This window comes from Phaethon aethereus (assembly GCF_964289735.1).
Source record: "Phaethon aethereus genome assembly, chromosome: 6".
In the NCBI taxonomy this organism is placed as follows: Eukaryota; Metazoa; Chordata; class Aves; order Phaethontiformes; family Phaethontidae; genus Phaethon; species Phaethon aethereus.
The window spans coordinates 42,497,954-42,515,244 of NC_138580.1; the positions used below are offsets into that span (position 1 = coordinate 42,497,954).

General features: G+C 47.8%; 1 protein-coding gene across 1 annotated transcript in view; it reads right to left on the reverse strand.

Moving 5' to 3' along the window:
* Nucleotides 1–2,464: 2,464 nt before the first annotated feature.
* The window catches only part of HDAC4 (histone deacetylase 4), a 164,755-nt gene continuing 149,928 nt past the window's right edge, over nucleotides 2,465–17,291 (reverse strand). Inside the window, exons 21-25 of the mRNA XM_082001548.1 lie at nucleotides 14,469–14,587; nucleotides 12,571–12,704; nucleotides 6,090–6,174; nucleotides 4,108–4,249; nucleotides 2,465–3,622 (exon numbers count right to left, since the gene is read on the reverse strand). Of these exons, the coding sequence (XP_081857674.1) occupies nucleotides 3,583–3,622; nucleotides 4,108–4,249; nucleotides 6,090–6,174; nucleotides 12,571–12,704; nucleotides 14,469–14,587 (520 nt within the window). The 3' untranslated portion in view covers nucleotides 2,465–3,582. The remainder of the gene's footprint in view (nucleotides 3,623–4,107; nucleotides 4,250–6,089; nucleotides 6,175–12,570; nucleotides 12,705–14,468; nucleotides 14,588–17,291) is intronic.

Consider the following 17,291-nt stretch of genomic DNA (forward strand, 5'->3'; position numbering starts at 1 on the left):
AAAAACCAAAACCAAAACAAACCCAAAACGACAAACAAGCCCAATGATCATTTGTGTACTGCAAACCGGGCCTCGCTTCTCTCTAAAGAGGATTTAAAGATGCTCCTTTCTTTTCAAGCAGGTACAAAGGATGCCCTGGGCAGCACCGCGCTGGGATGCAGGAGCATCCCCGGCTCCCGCCCCGCCGCCCGACGGCGAAGTCATCTGAAATGAAGAAGCTAATGGCTCCAAAGGTGCAAAAACCCCGGCGAGCCTCAAAACAAAGGGCTCCTTCCCCTCTCTCCGTGCCTGCACTGGTCCCGAAGAGCATCCCGACCCGGCTGCGAAATGAACCCCCGTGGCCCGGAGTTTGGAGGAGATGAGCGCCGACGTCTCGGGAAAAACCCTTCCATCCCTGGCAAAAAGCTGAGCCAAACGACGGAAAGAAACGAAGGCAGCATCCTGACAAGCTCCTCCGATTTTAAAAAAGAACCCGGCTCGGCCACGGCCAGCCGGCAGCTCTCAGGAACGCAAAAATGAAATAAAAAGCTTTGCCACGACCGAGAGGAGACACGGAAAAACCTGCCAGGGAAGAGCCGACAACAGAAACGATCGTGTGAACGTGGTTACTGCCCACAGCGCGTACACGACGAAAGGAAAATTTAAAGTCAGTCACCAGATTTGGCAGCCAGCTTAATTTTAGATCACAGCAGCAAAGTGGTGGGTCGAAGAAAAAAAAAAGGGGGAAAAAAAAAAAGAAAAAACCCAAACCACAACATCTCCAGGTACGTCGTGTTTTTACACGATTATTTTTAGAATATGCTGAGGATGGTCCTACGTGACCAAAGCTATTTGCAATTCTAGCACGTACTTGGGTTTGCAAAACTCAAATACAGTAGTGTCTGGTTTTTAACTTGCATTATAAACCGAGGGATAAAACTAAAGCCTCTTGCATTTGCTCACACGTGTGGTTACGCTTCAAGTTCCTCCCGCGAGCGAGTCCTGAATGGAATGAAAACGGCCGCTTTGAGAACTGGGAAAAAAAATAAGCTACTGGAAGCGACCCCGCCAGTCGTCACCATGACCGAGTAAAACAATAATTAAAAAAAAAAGAAAAAAAGAAAAAAAGAAAAAAAAAAAAGAAGCTACCCCCGGTTGTTCGGACGAGGGGTGCGCGCTCTCCGACGCCGCTGTGAGAAGGCACGCGTGTCGGCGCGGTCTCCTCCGCAGGAGGTGAGCGCCGAGGCCGAAGCTCCGGCCGGTGCAGGGCAGCGACCTCCTCGGCGGGGGGCAGAAAAAAAAAACCCCTTTGGGAGAAGTTCTCCAGCCCTACCAGCGCCGGGAAGAAAAGGAGGGGAGAGAGAGAGGGGGAGAAAGAGGACGCGGGGAGGCAGGCGCGCGCGCACCTGCGTGTCCGTCTGTCCGGCGGAAAGGGAAATGCCAGCTGTCCCACGAGCGTCCGACGAGCCATCCCGACGGCAGGCGGCTACCACCGCCGCCGCCCGCGGTCCTCGCTACCATCCGTGCGGAGGACGAAGACATCGCCCGCCGGGACAGGGCTATGCCGGAGGTAAGAAAATTCCTTATTTTCTTTACGTAGCTACTATAGCAGAACGAAGGAAATATACAGTCGGCGGTCTCGTCATACAAAAGAGCCCGTCACGACCCCTCCTCCCCGGTAAAACGCACCCTTTCCGAAAAATAAACTCCGACAATCTGCCACAGCTCCTCACGCCTGCAGAAAGCTGCTCACTGTACAAAAGACTTCAGAAAACGGGAAAAAATTAAAAAAAAAAAAAAAAGGGAAAAAGAAAAAAGGAAAATAATGTACAAGCAAGAAAAGTGGGAGGAAAAAAGGTTTAGACGCTATTGCCGTTTGGAAACGAAACCTGCCAAATAGAAAATAAATGTCAGTCACACAAACAAGGCTTCTTTAGGGTTTTGTGAAATATCGATATAAAAATTAACAGCAAATTCATAGTCTTTGCTATAAAAAACTCATTTTTCTTTTTTTTTTGTTAGAAAAGGATCACAACTAAAAACCTTAAATTAAAATACAAGTGTTTAGGGTAGTTGCCCAGTGGCGAACGTGTTGGCTTTCTGAAAAACTTTCCAACCTGTCACCTGAAAAGTCCTCAAGTTTCAACCTGGATCCTTTTCCAAAAGCACCTTTTACGTTCCAATTCACAAATCTGTCCCTAGGGAGCTTCCAATGGCTACTGTTATAGTATGCATTTATTACATATATTTTTCTATAAATGCATCATAAATATTTTTATCAATAATTCATAGGAATCCGGTTTCTAAGCTTGGAATACATTTGGAATATACATTATACACATATATATATTTATACCTAACAATTTAAGCAATATCTCATGCTAGTTGCTTTTAATAAAAAGCATTCCAGTCTTAAACCTGCATTTGTGTCTAATACATGCTTCAACAACCAAATTGATAAGCTCAATTCCTAGATAATGTAGAAGAGAGAAAACATTTGAAAACTTGTTTTTAAAAATGGTTGAATTTCAAAGACCCAACAGTATTTGCCACTTTCTTGGCAACTACCTTAATATTTTTTTTCCTTTTTTTTTGTGTTTTTTTGTTTTTTTGAAACAGCAATGAAAGAAAACAAAACAAATCCAAACTTGTAGACAGTTTTTGGAGACGCTCTGTTCAGCTGATGCCTGCTTCCCACCATCATGCCAGCACAAGCCAAAAAGTCTTCCTTCCCCATGGCAGTTCTTGGCTTTCCCAACCAGAGGAAAAATATTCACGAACTGCTGTGTTCTTTGTGGGGTTTTTCTGTTTTGTCTTTTTTTTTGTTTTGTTTTTTTTTGTTTGTTTTTTTTTTGTTTTTTTTACTTAAGGCATTGTTCCTCAAACTTCAGAAAATCCAGCTGCACCAAATCCATCAATTAAAAAAAAAGGCACAAACTCATCTTCAGATGGCTTTGGAGACAATAAAGCCGACTCCATCTGGGCTACCGTTTCCCCCCTTCTCTTTCCCTTTCCTTTAGATGTAAGACGAGTCCCTCTTTCCCTGTCCCTCCCCGTTAAAAATACACCACCTCACATTGTTCTGGTTTCGACAAGAACGTCGTCGACTCACAGGCAGGCAAGAGCCATTTAAAAAATCCAAGAAATGAAACTACAAGATGGGTCGAGTGGTTCAAGCGGAGATTGCTGAATTGTGGGTGATCAAATTGTAAGCACCAGTTTTACGTTAAGGTTTGTTTTATTTTCGTATGTGTTGTTGAATCTTTTTTTTTTTTTTTTTTTATTTTTTACTTCTGGCAACTCTGCCAAAGACTTCATGGGCGTCATTCCCCTTTCCGCTCCCAGTGAGGACCAGAGGAAGAGTGCCCAGTGTGTCAGTCCTTTACTGCTCTTCACCGTCTTTTTTCTTTTTCAGTAAATATATACTGTAGACGCATATAGATATGGAGAGATTTTTTTCGGTTGCTTTGTTTTACACCTGGTTGTCCTTCCATATTCTGGAAAAAACCATGACAGGACGCAGGAGTAACAAAGAGAAAGCTTCTTGGCAGAGCTTCAAGACGAAGACGAACAAACAGGAGAACTCCAGCTCGAAGGTGAATGCTACAGGGGAGGTTCCTCCTCCATGGGTTCATCGTCGGGTCTGAGCGATTTCACAGCCGGGAAGGATGGGAAGTGGGGGGAAGAGAGAAAAGCAGGTTGAGCACGACAGAGTTGGACAACCTATGGTGCTAAGTCTCATGCCTTGTGTTCCCACAACCTTCCCACCCGGGCAGTTGCGCTCAGCTGGCTCACCTGGACTTAAAACTTACCACCAAGAAGGTTTTTTTTAGACAATTTGTTTTCACTTGCACAGTGTTAACATTTTTTTTGCAGAAAAACCAATTTCCTCTCACGTTTTAGACCGGTTGGAGCAGAAGGGTCAGGCACAGCGCGCACCCTAAGGTCACGCACGTGGCTCATGGCACTGCTGCTGCCCTGCAGCCCAGGAGGTCTTTAGAGAACCCATGGAGGGCAGGAGATACGGGGCACGCGCGTGCTATGGTTAAAGGGAGGCTGCCCACCACAGCTCCTCCTGCCTGGGCAGGCTCTGAGGCGTGACGAGAAGCGGGGAGGAAAGCAACTCACCTCTTCTCAGCCGGCTTCACGCCCACTGACAGAGACGCCATGGCTGTTACGGTCTCTGCCTCCTCGTTCTCGCACTTCTGCGCCTCGACCAGGGAGTACCCCACGGTGGAGGCGTAACGCTGGAGCGAGTGCCAGTACTTGCCTGGGGTAGAGGTGAGAAGAGAGGCGGGTCAGGGCGCCTGCAGCGTTATGGGTCCAGCACCATGCACCCGCTCTCCCAGGCCCAACGGACGTCCGAGACCTGCCTGGGGAAGACTCATCACACCTATGCAACATGCGACCTTGACCTGCACTCCCTCTCACTCGGAGGACCGTCTTGAGGTCCCAGGGCTGCGGAGGAAGCTGCAGGCGGAAGCGGGTCCTGGGAATGCACGCCAAGGGATGCGACGCCAGAGAGACGCCTGCGAGCTGTCTGCCACGCTACTGTATGACAAGACGGTGCGGCGATGCTGCCGTGACTTGAAGAGCTAGGTTTTAAACCCAAAAGGCATCGAGAGCAGTAAGTGTGCACCTGCGCGTCCCTTAAGGACACCTAAGATGTCAAACCGGGGCTGAATCCCTGTCTCGCAATGAAAGACGCTCTTCTCCTTTGGCTAGGGAAGAAAGGCGGGAGGCAAAAACCGGATTTTCAGAAGGACAAATGCACAAGGAGTGCTGGGGGTGAGGTTCTGAGCTGCACAGAGGTGTACGGCACCCCTCTGCCTTGATGAAAGGAGGCTCGTAGGTGCTCAAAAACTAACAACATTTCCTTTTCCGCTTCCAAACCCTCAGAAACCTTTAGACCCAAGGAGAAATACGTGAGGGAAGGATGCAGTCCAGATTTGGGCTGGACATCTGCATCCAGGTGCTAACTGCCACGTTCTTTTTGTGGGCAAATCACCGAAGACTAAAGCAGTCTAGGTTGTATTTATTTTGTGTGTCAGCACTTTGCCATCCTTTTTCAGCGGAAAGAGCACAGGGAAGACTTCAGAGGGAGAGGATGAAGGATGTTCTCTTGGCCCCCAGGCAGGACACACTAAATTTGCTGGTACCCAAGAAGCCACAGCAAAGCCTGAAAGCAAGAACCTGAACAGTGAAGCCAGCAGATGGGGAGGAGGGATTTGTTTTCAAACATCTTCGCTTCTCCCATGCTGGGCAGCAGATCTGAGGGTCTTTCTCAGAGCCCCTTTTAATTTGTTGTGCTCATTTTGAGGAAAAAAACAAAAAAAACACCCACAAAAAACTGGCTGACTCAGAGTGCTGCTGAGGTGTCCCTGCTGAGTGCTCACCCTGAAGAGCAGCTTCTGGGAATGGAATTTAAATTTCTAAAGCCACCAGGCATTTTTCAGGGGGAAAAAATAATAGTGCTTTTGGTGTCTTTTAAGCTCTGTTTTCACCCTATAAAATGGAGACTAGCCCCCTCCAGTTTTAGACCACAAGCGTCTGAAGCAGGAAGATGTCAGGACCTAGCGGTGGGATTCCCGTGTTGCTCAGGCTCTTTCGCTCCATCCCCCAAGAACGTCCCCAGGAAAGCTGCAACCACAATGATTTTAACCTCCACAGCTAAATAAACCTGAAACATCAGCAACTCCCCGTGATACCCTGGTTAGCTTTCATCCCTATCCGTTCTCAATTAATGGATGCCACACCGCCCAACGAGACTTACGTTGTTTGGAGATACCCGAATCGTTTTTGAAGAGATAAGGGCACACACTAAGTGCAGGACAGCCTGTCCTTTACAGAGTGTCTAGAGGTGCTAATGCTAATCCCTCCTCAAGCACCAAACCATTTCCCCAGTCGACCGCTCCCCGGGTACCGCCTGACCCGCTGCTGCAGGCACGGTAAGATGAGCCCGTGGCTGCGCAAACCCAGTTCACCGTGCGGTGACCACCCGCAATCTCGGAGGAGGGAACGTGGAGCTGCCGGGATGATGGGGAAGTCAAATGGGTGCCCCGCAGGGCAACCCAGCAGGGAAGCAGCTGGCTGAACGGGGCTATACTCACTGTGTATCTCGATTACTTTCTCCATCGAATGCACCGCATTAGCGTTTGCTCTCTGCTGGAAAACCTTTTCCGGAAGAGGGTCAAGCTGGAGAGGGGAACACCAAAGAAATGTTAACTCAAGTTAGAGACCAGGCATCAAGCGCAACTTAGCAAGTGGCTCTGCCGTATCAAGCCTCCGCCCCGCTCCCCTGGTTCCTATTACCCGTCTGTAGCTAAATATCCCAGATCCGCAGACTTTCTACGTGCTTTCGCGATACTCCGCGCGGCCTCCTCCAGCCCGATGCTGCTCCACAGACGCAAAACGCTGCAGCCGCGCCGGGCTCGGCAGCCGTGCAGCGCGGGGGCTGCTCCCACCGAGCCTGCTGCAGCCGCTGATGGAGGCTGTACGAAGAGGCACTATTACACAGACCAGAAGAGTAAGGCTGCTCTTACAACGGATCTTCATAAACTATTGTTCGGATCTACCTTTTTGCAAAGTTTTTGCTATGAAAACAAAACAACGTGCAAATAAAAGGGACTTAAAAAATATGTTAACAGCCACACTTCTAGTTATCCTCTAAAGAAATAAAAGGGGTGGCTTTTTAATTCTTCTAAATACCTAGTTCGCTGTATTTATTAACTCTTAACTGAAAAAAATCTGCACCTGAAGAGAAAATAGCCTAATTTTGGTACAGAGAAACAGCAAACCACTGCTTTGAAGCCACACTCAGCATGATTATAACTTCAGCCACCGGCAACGCCTCTTACCATCCGCTGGGCTAGTCTTGCCGGGGCAGAGCGACATTAGATCTGTATGCTAATCTTTTTTAAAAATTTGCCTTGAAATTACTGGTAGGGCTCATAATTGGGTATTAAAATTTAGGCTTTTTAACGCTGGCTTCTTTCCTCTGCTCTTTATACAAAAAGGTGACAATAAGAACATGCTGCTGGTATTGAGACTGGAAGCTGAAAAATGGCACAGAAAGCCTCCCAAAAACATTCACGGTAAATGCACGTAACAAACAGGTATCTTTCTGGGCTTGGCTGCTTTTATGCCGTAAATGCAAATGGCACATAGGTGACTTCTGTTTTGCTCTAACATACATCCCACCTTCCAAAAGGCAGCGCGGCCTTTGTTACCAACTGTTAAAAAAAAAAAAAAATTTAAATCAAAGCACTAATGACAATTTACGTAACAAGGGACAATAAGAGCATCTTTGTTTTGCTAGATAGAGATGAATTAGGAAGTGCCACTCTAAAGAAGCTTCTCTAAGTCCTTCTCCAGTTGTTCCTCTAAGTCCATCTCCAGTTACGCTGGCACAAAGCTCTGCGGCGTGGCTCTACCTGTAAGAGCCCGTACAGGAAACCCATACGGGCCATGCGATGCCGATGGACCGATGGAGTTGCCTTGCTGGACTGTAACGGCCGAGTGCTGGTCTGGATGCAGTTCCCACCAGCAAACCTGCTCTGCTGCCAGGGTAGATCACTCCAGCCCATGGGCGTGAAATCAGTTATCTCGGCGAGGAGGTGGTTTTGCCACCGGAGCTACGTCTCCGTTAGAGGTCTCGACCATCCCAGCTGTATCCCTGTTCCCAGGGAACACACACCTCTGCTGACCGAGCGGCGCTGGCTATCAGCGGCGGCACAGACCACGGAGACCAAGGCTTTGATCAGCACAGCTGGTTTAAATAAAGAAATAAAATCGCTCCTCAAGTAATAGTGCTCAGGAGCAAAAAGCTTCTGCAGACCTGAGACTTGCCATATAGAAAACTAACGTCCAAACCAGGTTTAGACTTATTTGAAAATCAGCATATTATAATAAGCATATTATTATATTATAGTATATTATAATAGGCAATAAATAAGCATAAGGCTTGTTTTCAGATGTCAGCTCTCTGCTCGTTTGGGAGGTGGGTGCTGCAGAGCAGCAAGCAGGGGCTCTTCTGGAAGGCGATGGGGTTATTCGCTTTCGGCAGATGACACCGGGGAGAACACTGGTTTCATCTGGCACAGCAGGGGCATCTGCTTGGTTGGTAAGGATGCCCCAACACAGCAGCTCTACTTGGCTCATGTACATGGCCAACAGCTTGGATTTGATTCACACCAGCTCAAGACATGTCACAACCAGGTAAATACTCAAGAATAAACTTTCAGCAGAGCTGATGGTCTCCAAGCCCATCTTTTTCTCTTTCTTCCCATCTTCTCTCCCCAGGTTTTCCGCAAAGAACGTGAATTCATCACAGGCCTCCAAGGTTGGGTATTTGAAACAAGAGATGTCCACAGCTGTTAACCGTGTCTGAAAATACCGGTACGGCTCATCCAGGGATACTCCCCAGCAAAGAAGCAGCCACAGTTTAATAGTAAAAAAAAAAAAAAAAATCTACAGCAAAGTTCAACTGCAGCTTCTGTTCAAAAGCCAAGAGAAGCTCCAGCCAAGAGATCTGCTCTTGCGACCACATGGCAGCCATTCGGTAGGTACTTCAGGAGGACTGGAAATTGCTCCGTTCCAGATTTAATAATTACAGATTGCACTTTTTATAAATTCTCCGCTCTAAAAATAACTCTGGCCCAAACTGGCTTCTGTATGACATTAAGTGAAGGCAAAAGCAATTCCTGGACAAATCTGTAAGAGCTTTCTAATGCCTCTTGGTTGATGTTGATATACGCAACGTCAGGCAATCCGGCCACCCGTGCGAATCGTTTGCATTGCATGCTCTCCCTCCTGAAATAACACTCCCAGACAACAGCCTCAGCCATCACACTCCTGGAAAAAGAAGGCAATACTTCTGGGCACTAGGCAAAGGTTTTAAGCAACTGCATATTATCACCTTCTTGTTTATTCGGGATGTCTGGAGTCTGACAGCGGACACAGCTCCGCTACTTCTGTGTGAGAAATGACAAAGCAGCGACGGGCAGCACCACGAGTGCTGCTGAGCTGCAGGACCACGTCCCGCAGCATGTGCCTCCCATCTCTCTCCCCACCGTTAGCAGCTCCCACCACACAGGAGCTCCACACCCTGCTCCAGGCATGGTGCTGGCATGGCAGCGAACGCTGCTGATGCTCCAGCGCTCAAACAGCAGCATCGCTATTTAATTCGTGTTATTTATGGGAATGGATGGTTCACCAACAGCGTTTGCCATGGGGCAGAAGTTGGTTTGAAGGGTGAAGGCTGGTGATGCCCAGGAGGCTGGCACACTGCTGTTAGAGGCCGCTGGGAGTAACGGGAGCGCAACGGTGGCTTTATTGGTCTAAATTACCATCAGCGGATCTTCGCCGCATCATGCCCGCCTTTGATTTTTCATCTGAAGTCCTGTTAAGTTTTGCATAACTAAGTTTGTAACAAAAGCGACGTACGGACATTTTCAAGCAACCTCGCCTGGCACTAATTCATTTTGCATTAAAACAGTCTGCTGCAAAGCTAAAGCTCTGTTTTAATTTCCTGGACAGTTGGGAACATGCCGGCTGCCTTTGCGCAACGCTTTTTCCGCAGCGGGAGTTTTGATCTCCGCCAGTCAATGCAGACGCGTTGGGGACCGGTACCGTTCCCCTCGTCTCCTACCACTTCCCCGAGTAACTCCGGCACCGCTCTTCAGCCAGCAAAGCTCCCCGCAGCCCGTCGCCGGCCGCAGCTGGCTGCCCATGTGCACGCACGCAGAATCGTCTAACACGCTGTATATCAAACTTCATCAAAGGGCCGCGGGACAAAGCAACCAGCAGTTCCCTCCAACTTCCTTGCATTAAAAAGATCTTATAAAAGACCTTGATAAAACTAGTGTTTCCTGCTTTTTGATGTGCAAGTCGGAGAACATTATCGTGATATCTGCGCAGTCTTATAGCCCACCTAGGAAAAGTGAGAACAGGTCCATCTTTTAAGTATTTTAAAAAGCCTTATAACTGCTTTAAAAAAAAAAAAAAAATTTTTTTTTTTTTACCTTTAAGGATCAATATTCACTCTGCTAAATGAAAAACACTCAGTCAGTTGACAACATCCAAGCCATTGTGAGTGCTGAGATCTCCCCAAAGCCTCGCACTTCCAAACATGTCCGTGTTTCGGATTGAGCGCAGATCATCGCACCACATTGCGGTCAGCCGCCTGCATCGGAGGAGCACATGAAGTGAGAGGAATGACATCCTTCACCGTCTCATTTCCTCTGCCTCCCCTTCAAAGTGCATCCTGCCATTAGAGCCGGCTGCACCCAACGGTGGCTGGAGCCAGGAGGATCTGTCTGTGGTGACAACAGTGCCATCAGCTGTCAGCCGAAGAGCGATGGGTGCCGCAATAAAAACTCCATGGCTTCCATGCTGACGTAGCAGCTGGCTCCCGAGTTTTCGGCTGTCCTGAGGGCTGAGCACAGGCTGGCGTGCTGAATCAGTTACCCATGCTGAGAGCCTTGTCAGAACTGCCTGGCCAAGCACAAGGAGGGGATGCTCTCTGGATGCTTGGAGGTGGGATGCTGGGTGATTGAAGCAGATGCTTTTGATGAATTCCAGCTGTTTTATCTCTTGGGCTGGTTCATGAGGTTTCCCCCAGGCACTGTCATCCTTTGTGTGGAGCGTGGATACTGCAAGACACCAGGGTCTCTCGTCACCACCCTTTGCTGAAGAAGCCTTTGGGGCAGGAGCTGAGGGAGGATGTGTGGTCAACACCTGAAGGTGCAGCTCCACATGAGAGACCCTGCTTGTGCTCTCCAAGGCAGGTGGAAGCTTTAGGAGGATCCTCCTTTCACCATCTGACAGGCAGGCAGATGTCTTGTGGAAGAGACCACTGCCTTCAGAGGTCATCTCAGCAGCCTCCTCGTGTCCTCTCACAGTGGCCTTTTGAGATTTGCTCATTTCCGCAAGGGACCGATACCAATCTCTTAATTAAAGGGGCGGCCTAAAAAAATTCAAACACACTAGCCAAGCCAGTAACGCTGCCCAAAGTTTCACAGCCACCCCCAACTTCAAATCGGTGTGGTCGCTTCCCGCCAAGGCTGAAATTTTGAGCTATATGTAGCCTAAGGAATCACACTGCGCTGTTGTTTTGATTCATGCCATCAATCCCCAACGACTGTTTTGAACAGCTCCAGAGCCCCTGCTACACCAGGACACCCGCAGCAGATACCAAGCAGGGACCGTGCCCGGGGCTGCAGGCTCAGCAAGCACCTGCTTCTCTCAGCGAGCTGGAAAAATTGATGCAAGGCACCTTTGCAGTCTACTGTGCTTGTCCAAGACTCAGCCATTTGGACTGTATGTGGAGAACAGGTGTCCAAAAAAAAAAACCAAACCAAAATGAACCAAAGGGAGGGAGGCTTGACCCAAACTAACCAGTCACTCAAAAGCCCCGATTTCTGTATTTCCTTGCTGCCGTATTTCTGCAGTACATGGCCCCGAATTCCTCAAGTCCAAAGACATGTCAAGTGCCACCACTCTGAACTTTTTAATTATCAATCACGTTGGAAGAAACGTGGGTGTGAGCTGCTCATTCAGTGCCAGCTATGGCGGACGTTGATAGCCAGGCTGCATCAAGGAGGGCAGGCACGGGGAGTCTGAATCGTTTCTGCCCTAATCCCACTGACACTAAAGGTGGCGGGGTGGGGGGAAAGGTAGAAAAGCTAAAGTATCTAAAGTTTCCTCTGTAGGAAAATATCCTGACTTCCCCAGAACCCAAAAACTAGATTTCACAGAATCACAGAATCATTAAGGTTGGAAAAGACCTTTAAGATCATCAAGTCCAACCACCAACCCAACGCCACCACGCCCACTAAACCGTGTCCTGAAGTGCTACATCTACACGTTTTTCGAATACTTCCAGTGATGGTGACTCCACCACCTCCCTGGGCAGCCTGTGCCAATGCTTGACCACTCTCTCGGTAAAGAAATTTCTCCTAATATCCAATCTAAACGTCCCCTGTTACAACTTGAGGCCATTTCCTCTCATCCTATCGCTGGTTACTTTGGAGAAGAGACCAACACCCACGATCATGGTACACCATTTCCTTGGTGTACTTCTCCACCTTGCCCTTGTCTTGCAATCACGCACCCTGACCTTTCCAGCCAACTTCTCTGATGCAGCTGAGACTTCCAATACAGCAATGTGCAGAAGACAGAAAATATAACATCAGGGAACAAATACAATTGAAAACAATGCCCAGCAAGCCGCCCAACGCAGCAGGCACAGGCTGTAGTACTGAAGAGGGGGTCTGTAAAGAGAAGCGAAAGCTTGGACAACAACTTCAGAAAGAAATTAAACTGATTAGTTATTTCTAAAGAGCAGAAAGCAAAACTATTTGGATAAAGAATAAACCCAAATGCAATTCTTAGCTATTTCAATCCTTATAATACGGATTGCCAAACACAGGTAGTTTTTAGACAAATAAAGCATGCACTCTTTAAATCGACATGTGTCAAAAGGACCCAATTCAATGATGAAAAATTGGTGGATTGACGGTTTTGGAGGATGAGAAGCCCAAATTCAAGGGGGGTGGAGGTGGTGGCCCCTAGTTTTGCCTCTCTCTGTACCTCATTTCCCAGCAAAGCCGAAACACACGCTTCCGAGGCATCGCAAATGGCGGTCAGGTCGTGGCCTCCTTCGAGGGCCAGGACGACACGACCCCCGGCCAGGCCCATCAGCTGCTTCGTCAGGTACCCGAAGCCTGTAACGAGGGAAAAGAGGAAATGCAGGAGAAGGGCAAAGGTTGCGGCTGGAATCAGGCTCCTGGCGAAGGATCAAAGAATTCTAGAAAGGAATTACATCATATTAAAAAACCACAAGGGATCTGAAAGGACTCAACGCATAATATAAGCCAGGTTGGATTTTAATACGCTCATTGCAGAGTTCCAGCCACGGTTCCCCGCTGGACCGGCTCGGCTGCGTGTGCCGCGGGACGGATCCGGATCTCCCCCAGGAGCGCTTGGCTGGAGCGCATCCCAGGTGAGAGGCACGGCCACCCTCCCCGCCGCCCCCAGCGTCAAATACAGCAGCAAATACCTCCGGGGAAGGGGAAGGGGAAGGGAAGGGGAAGGGGAAGGAAAGGAAAGGGGAAGGAAAGGGAAAGGGAAAGGGGAAGGAAAAGGGAAAGGGAGAGGGAGAGGGAAAGAGGACTATTTTTTGCCCTGCTTTGGAAGATGCAAAGTCAGAGCAGTCATGGAGGAGGGAGGAGGTGAAGGGGAAATCAGTAAAAATGCTGCCGGTGCTTTCAGTTGCGATAGCAGCGTTGCAGCGCCCCAGAGATATCTGACATCTAGTTCTTAACAGACGTTTCTTCCCGTATAGAATATGCTATAAAAATTCCTGGGGCACCCGGGACTTTGATCATACGACACACAATACATTTCTACCCTTTAAACAAAACAGAACGAAGCTGCGAGGATTTAAAAAACGTGTCCCCAAGCAACCTTCCCCCTCCAAAAAAAACCCCAACAAATCCCAACGAAAGAAAATCCAGGGCATTTCTACCCTCCATCCACGCTCCCTGCTTTCAGTTTTGCAGTGACCCCCGCGAGTGCCTTGGCAAGTTGGCAAATTAACAGCCAGATAAAAAGATTCATGGCTGAGCCCATAACCATTTTGTGAGATTAGCAGAGCATGGGAAATTCAACAAGCAGGTAAACAAGACCTTCTCATTACAAAGTGTTTCTGGACATCTTAAATAACTTGTCTCTCGTAAACCTATTTCACTTTATTCTTATATAAAGTTTATAGGTTCAGCTACCTTACAAGGTTCTGAAGTTCACTGTAAAGAATAAGTTTCCTGGCTGAAACAAACTCTTAAAAAATAATAATAAAACCCTTTTGCAAGAAAAACTGTCTTCTCGATTGACTGGAATGAAACAGTGCCAGATAAACCCAGCAGAACCAAGGGCAGGGGATGGGAATTTCAGCGCATCTCCTGTGCAGTGCAAACCATCACAGCTCCAAAGCAAGAAGGAGGTTCTTGTGGACCTGTATAATTGCTTCAAAGGTGGAGAACAAAAATATTCAGCTCAAACTTTTACTACGGTATCCTGGAGGAAGAAATGGACTTCTACTAGCGTTCAGAGCAAGGTGCATTGTTTACATCCAGCTTGCCTCTTTCTGCAATTTTGCAATAAAACAAGCGTAAGTCTCCAATTCAGCAGCCGCCTTTCACAGAGATGTGACTACAAATGAATCGGTAACTTACCTAATTTATTTGCACTTGAAATTGAAATACAACGCTTCAAGCAAATGGAGGCTTCAGCCAGACCAAAAGATGTATGTGGTGCCATGACAAAAAGCATGAAAATTCAAAGAAAAAGGCTGAGAAGTTTGCCCTTGAAATGAAAGATCTGAAGATAGACCCCAAAGTGTAAAACCTGCCAATACTGTACGTTAGTCCCCAGGGCAGCAGCAATTTTCACCAGTTTTGGATCTCTCCTCTTGTAAATCCACAACTTACATTTTGCTGATAGATTATATCCTCCAAGAGGTGTGGGATGGCCTTCCACCGCATCGAAACCAGATGACACCAGCACAACATCTGGGGCAAATTCATTGGCAATGGGCATTACTACCGTCCTGCAACAAAAATTTAACAATGGCAGACACGTTACTTTGGCTCTTGAACAAACGCAGGAACACTTAAACCATCTTGAACAAACCCGGTAGAAAATCTTGTATTATTATTCCACGGTAGCAAAGCCCATCTCTTCTTTTCTTACAAGGTGAGAGCCTGGCTGGCCGAGCACCTTGCGCCGCCCCGCAGTACGGTAAAGTCAACCTCATGTTGGGTTCTGTCCAGTGAGGTATGTTATATCCTCCACCAACAGCCTCACGTTTCGACCAGGGAAATAAGTTGTCCTATGTTGTGCTTCCCCTTTGTGACCATATATTGCTTTACGTACAGGGCGCGAGGGGTAAGGAGAAAATAAAAGGGACAGGCTACAAAACCACCTGGGAAACATGTCCGGCCACAACCTCGGTTCGTGGCATTTGTCTCCACGTTCTCCTTCGAAATGGATCCTTTAGCCTTTGCAGCATCTGCAAAGCCTTTTATTTTTTCCCTGCTGCACTTCTCATTCACCGTAATGAAAGGCCGGGGATGTCACATGGGGCAACAAGCTTTAATATACAAATTTCCCACCCGAATACACCTCTCCGAACTCCAGTTCCCAATCTTCTGACATTCTGTTTGCCAGAAAATGGACTGAACTGCTTAGTATCCATAAACTACCGCCTGTTAAGGCCGGTATTTAAACGAGACTAGAGGTCTGTGTCTGTGGGCTCCTCAGCAAAAGGCCTTTTCCCTCTGTTTTCTCTCGTCAATCTACTCGATTTCTGTTCAAAACCTACGCGAGGTGGCAAACACCTCATTTCCCCCGTCAAGACGCCAGCTAAGCAAAACTGGCAAGTTGAGGGGAGAGCGAGTAGTTGTTTTTTTGTCTGACGGCTCCAGCACAAACACAGCACAACTGAAATTACAGCAAGGAAAAAAAGTCAAAGCAACGGAGCTTCTTCATAAACGTGACGCAGACACCCACAATCTCTTCCGATTAAGAAAGCCTGTCGCAAGCACTCTTGGATGAACACCTTCTCGTGCCTTCAGTTCACGCCGGCGTACCCATGTGCACGGGCTTGAAAGTTGTCTGACTTTTTCGGTCGGGCACTGATAACTGCAGGAAATGGGGGAGAAGCCAGGAGGTGCACAGAAGGTTGTAAATCTCCATCTCAAGGCCCTTTATATAGAGTAGTATTTTCCAAATTCTGTTCTTTTTCCGTTATAAATGTACCCACTGAATCTTGGACGGATCCCCAGGGCAATGTGACCAATGCCGACCCTTGCTGGTACTGAAGATGACAGTATTTCCCCGTTCCCCCATCCCAGGAACTGGCAAGGTTAACTTGCTAAAGCATGATTGAAGTTACTCATATACCAAAGCATGAACCTGTACATATCTTTGCATACATGAGAACTTCACTTTCATTGAGTATAGTCATTATGCGATGCTCTGAAAAACAGAAAGAGCCCAGAAAGGTCTGTTTAGTGCTGGGATTGCTCAAGTGCTACCAAGACACCCATAAAAATTCACATCTCTCGCTACAACAATGTTGAGCAGCCACAAGACATCTGCCAGTGTCAGTAACTTGTATTAGCCCCAAGACTTAGCTGAGCTCATGCTATTTTTGCCCTCTGCAGAGTTTAATTTTAATGGAGTATTAACATCTACCACCCAATGAGCTACTTCCCGTGTTGGTCAAACCCATCAAGTAGATTCCACTGCCACCACTGAGCAGGCAGGCAGGGACACCCGGCACGTCGCGGGTCTGGTCAAGGCACTCAGACACCATTTAGTCCGAAGAAAAAAAAACAAAAAAAAAAGCTTTAATTTTTTGCCAACTAATTGCCACAGTAACCTAACAGGCTCCTGCAATCTTCCCGCCTGCCCGTCTCTGCACACAGACACGGAAACCTGTGCAAAAAAGTTCTTATTTCCTTTTAATTCTTACTAAATCCAAAAGAGGAATTTTAATTTTTTCCTCCAACGACGTGATTGCCGTAGACATTTTGTCCTCAGGGAGATGATTGCATAAGGAAGACAAAATAGCACAATTTTTGCTGATGACTTTACAGTCGACAAAAATTTGTGTAGTGAAGCCCACAGACGTTTTAAGTAGAAACCACCTCCCTCACAAAGGACTAAAGCAGCAGTTTCGAAGCAAGCGCACGTGGCAGAGGGGTTTTTCCTTCCTGAGCTTTGAAGTGCTGCTGAGCTCTTTAATTTCTTACCAAAGGAAAACTGCCAAAATCATCAGATTTCCACCCCCTCCCCAGTTCTGATACCACGGGAGCTGCTAGTACCTCAACTGATGTGCAGGACCACCAAAAGCCGGTCGCAGAGCAAGACCAAACCTGCACCCCCAAAGCTGTCAGCACCGAGCGACCCACGCAACTCCAATTCGGTAACGAATTTTTGGCCAAGGAACAGCTCATCCGCTGACGCCCAAGAACGGACGCAGCCGGGGCGCAGGGACAGCCGGCGAGCAGCGCGGTGGTGCTGGTGATGCTCTGCTGAAGGTCGCCGCGCGGTGACCGCGGTTCGAAGATACCCTCTAGTGGCACAGCCAACGCACAGGCGGCACCCGGCGTTAACCGTGAACCCTGTCTGTATAAATTTTAAGAGAGAAAAAGCAGCGGTCACTGGTTAAAAGTAAATCACTCAGTATCTGACAATAGTTAGGAGGAGCCGTTTTGAGGATGTCCAGAGTCTTCTCCGGTGCAGGA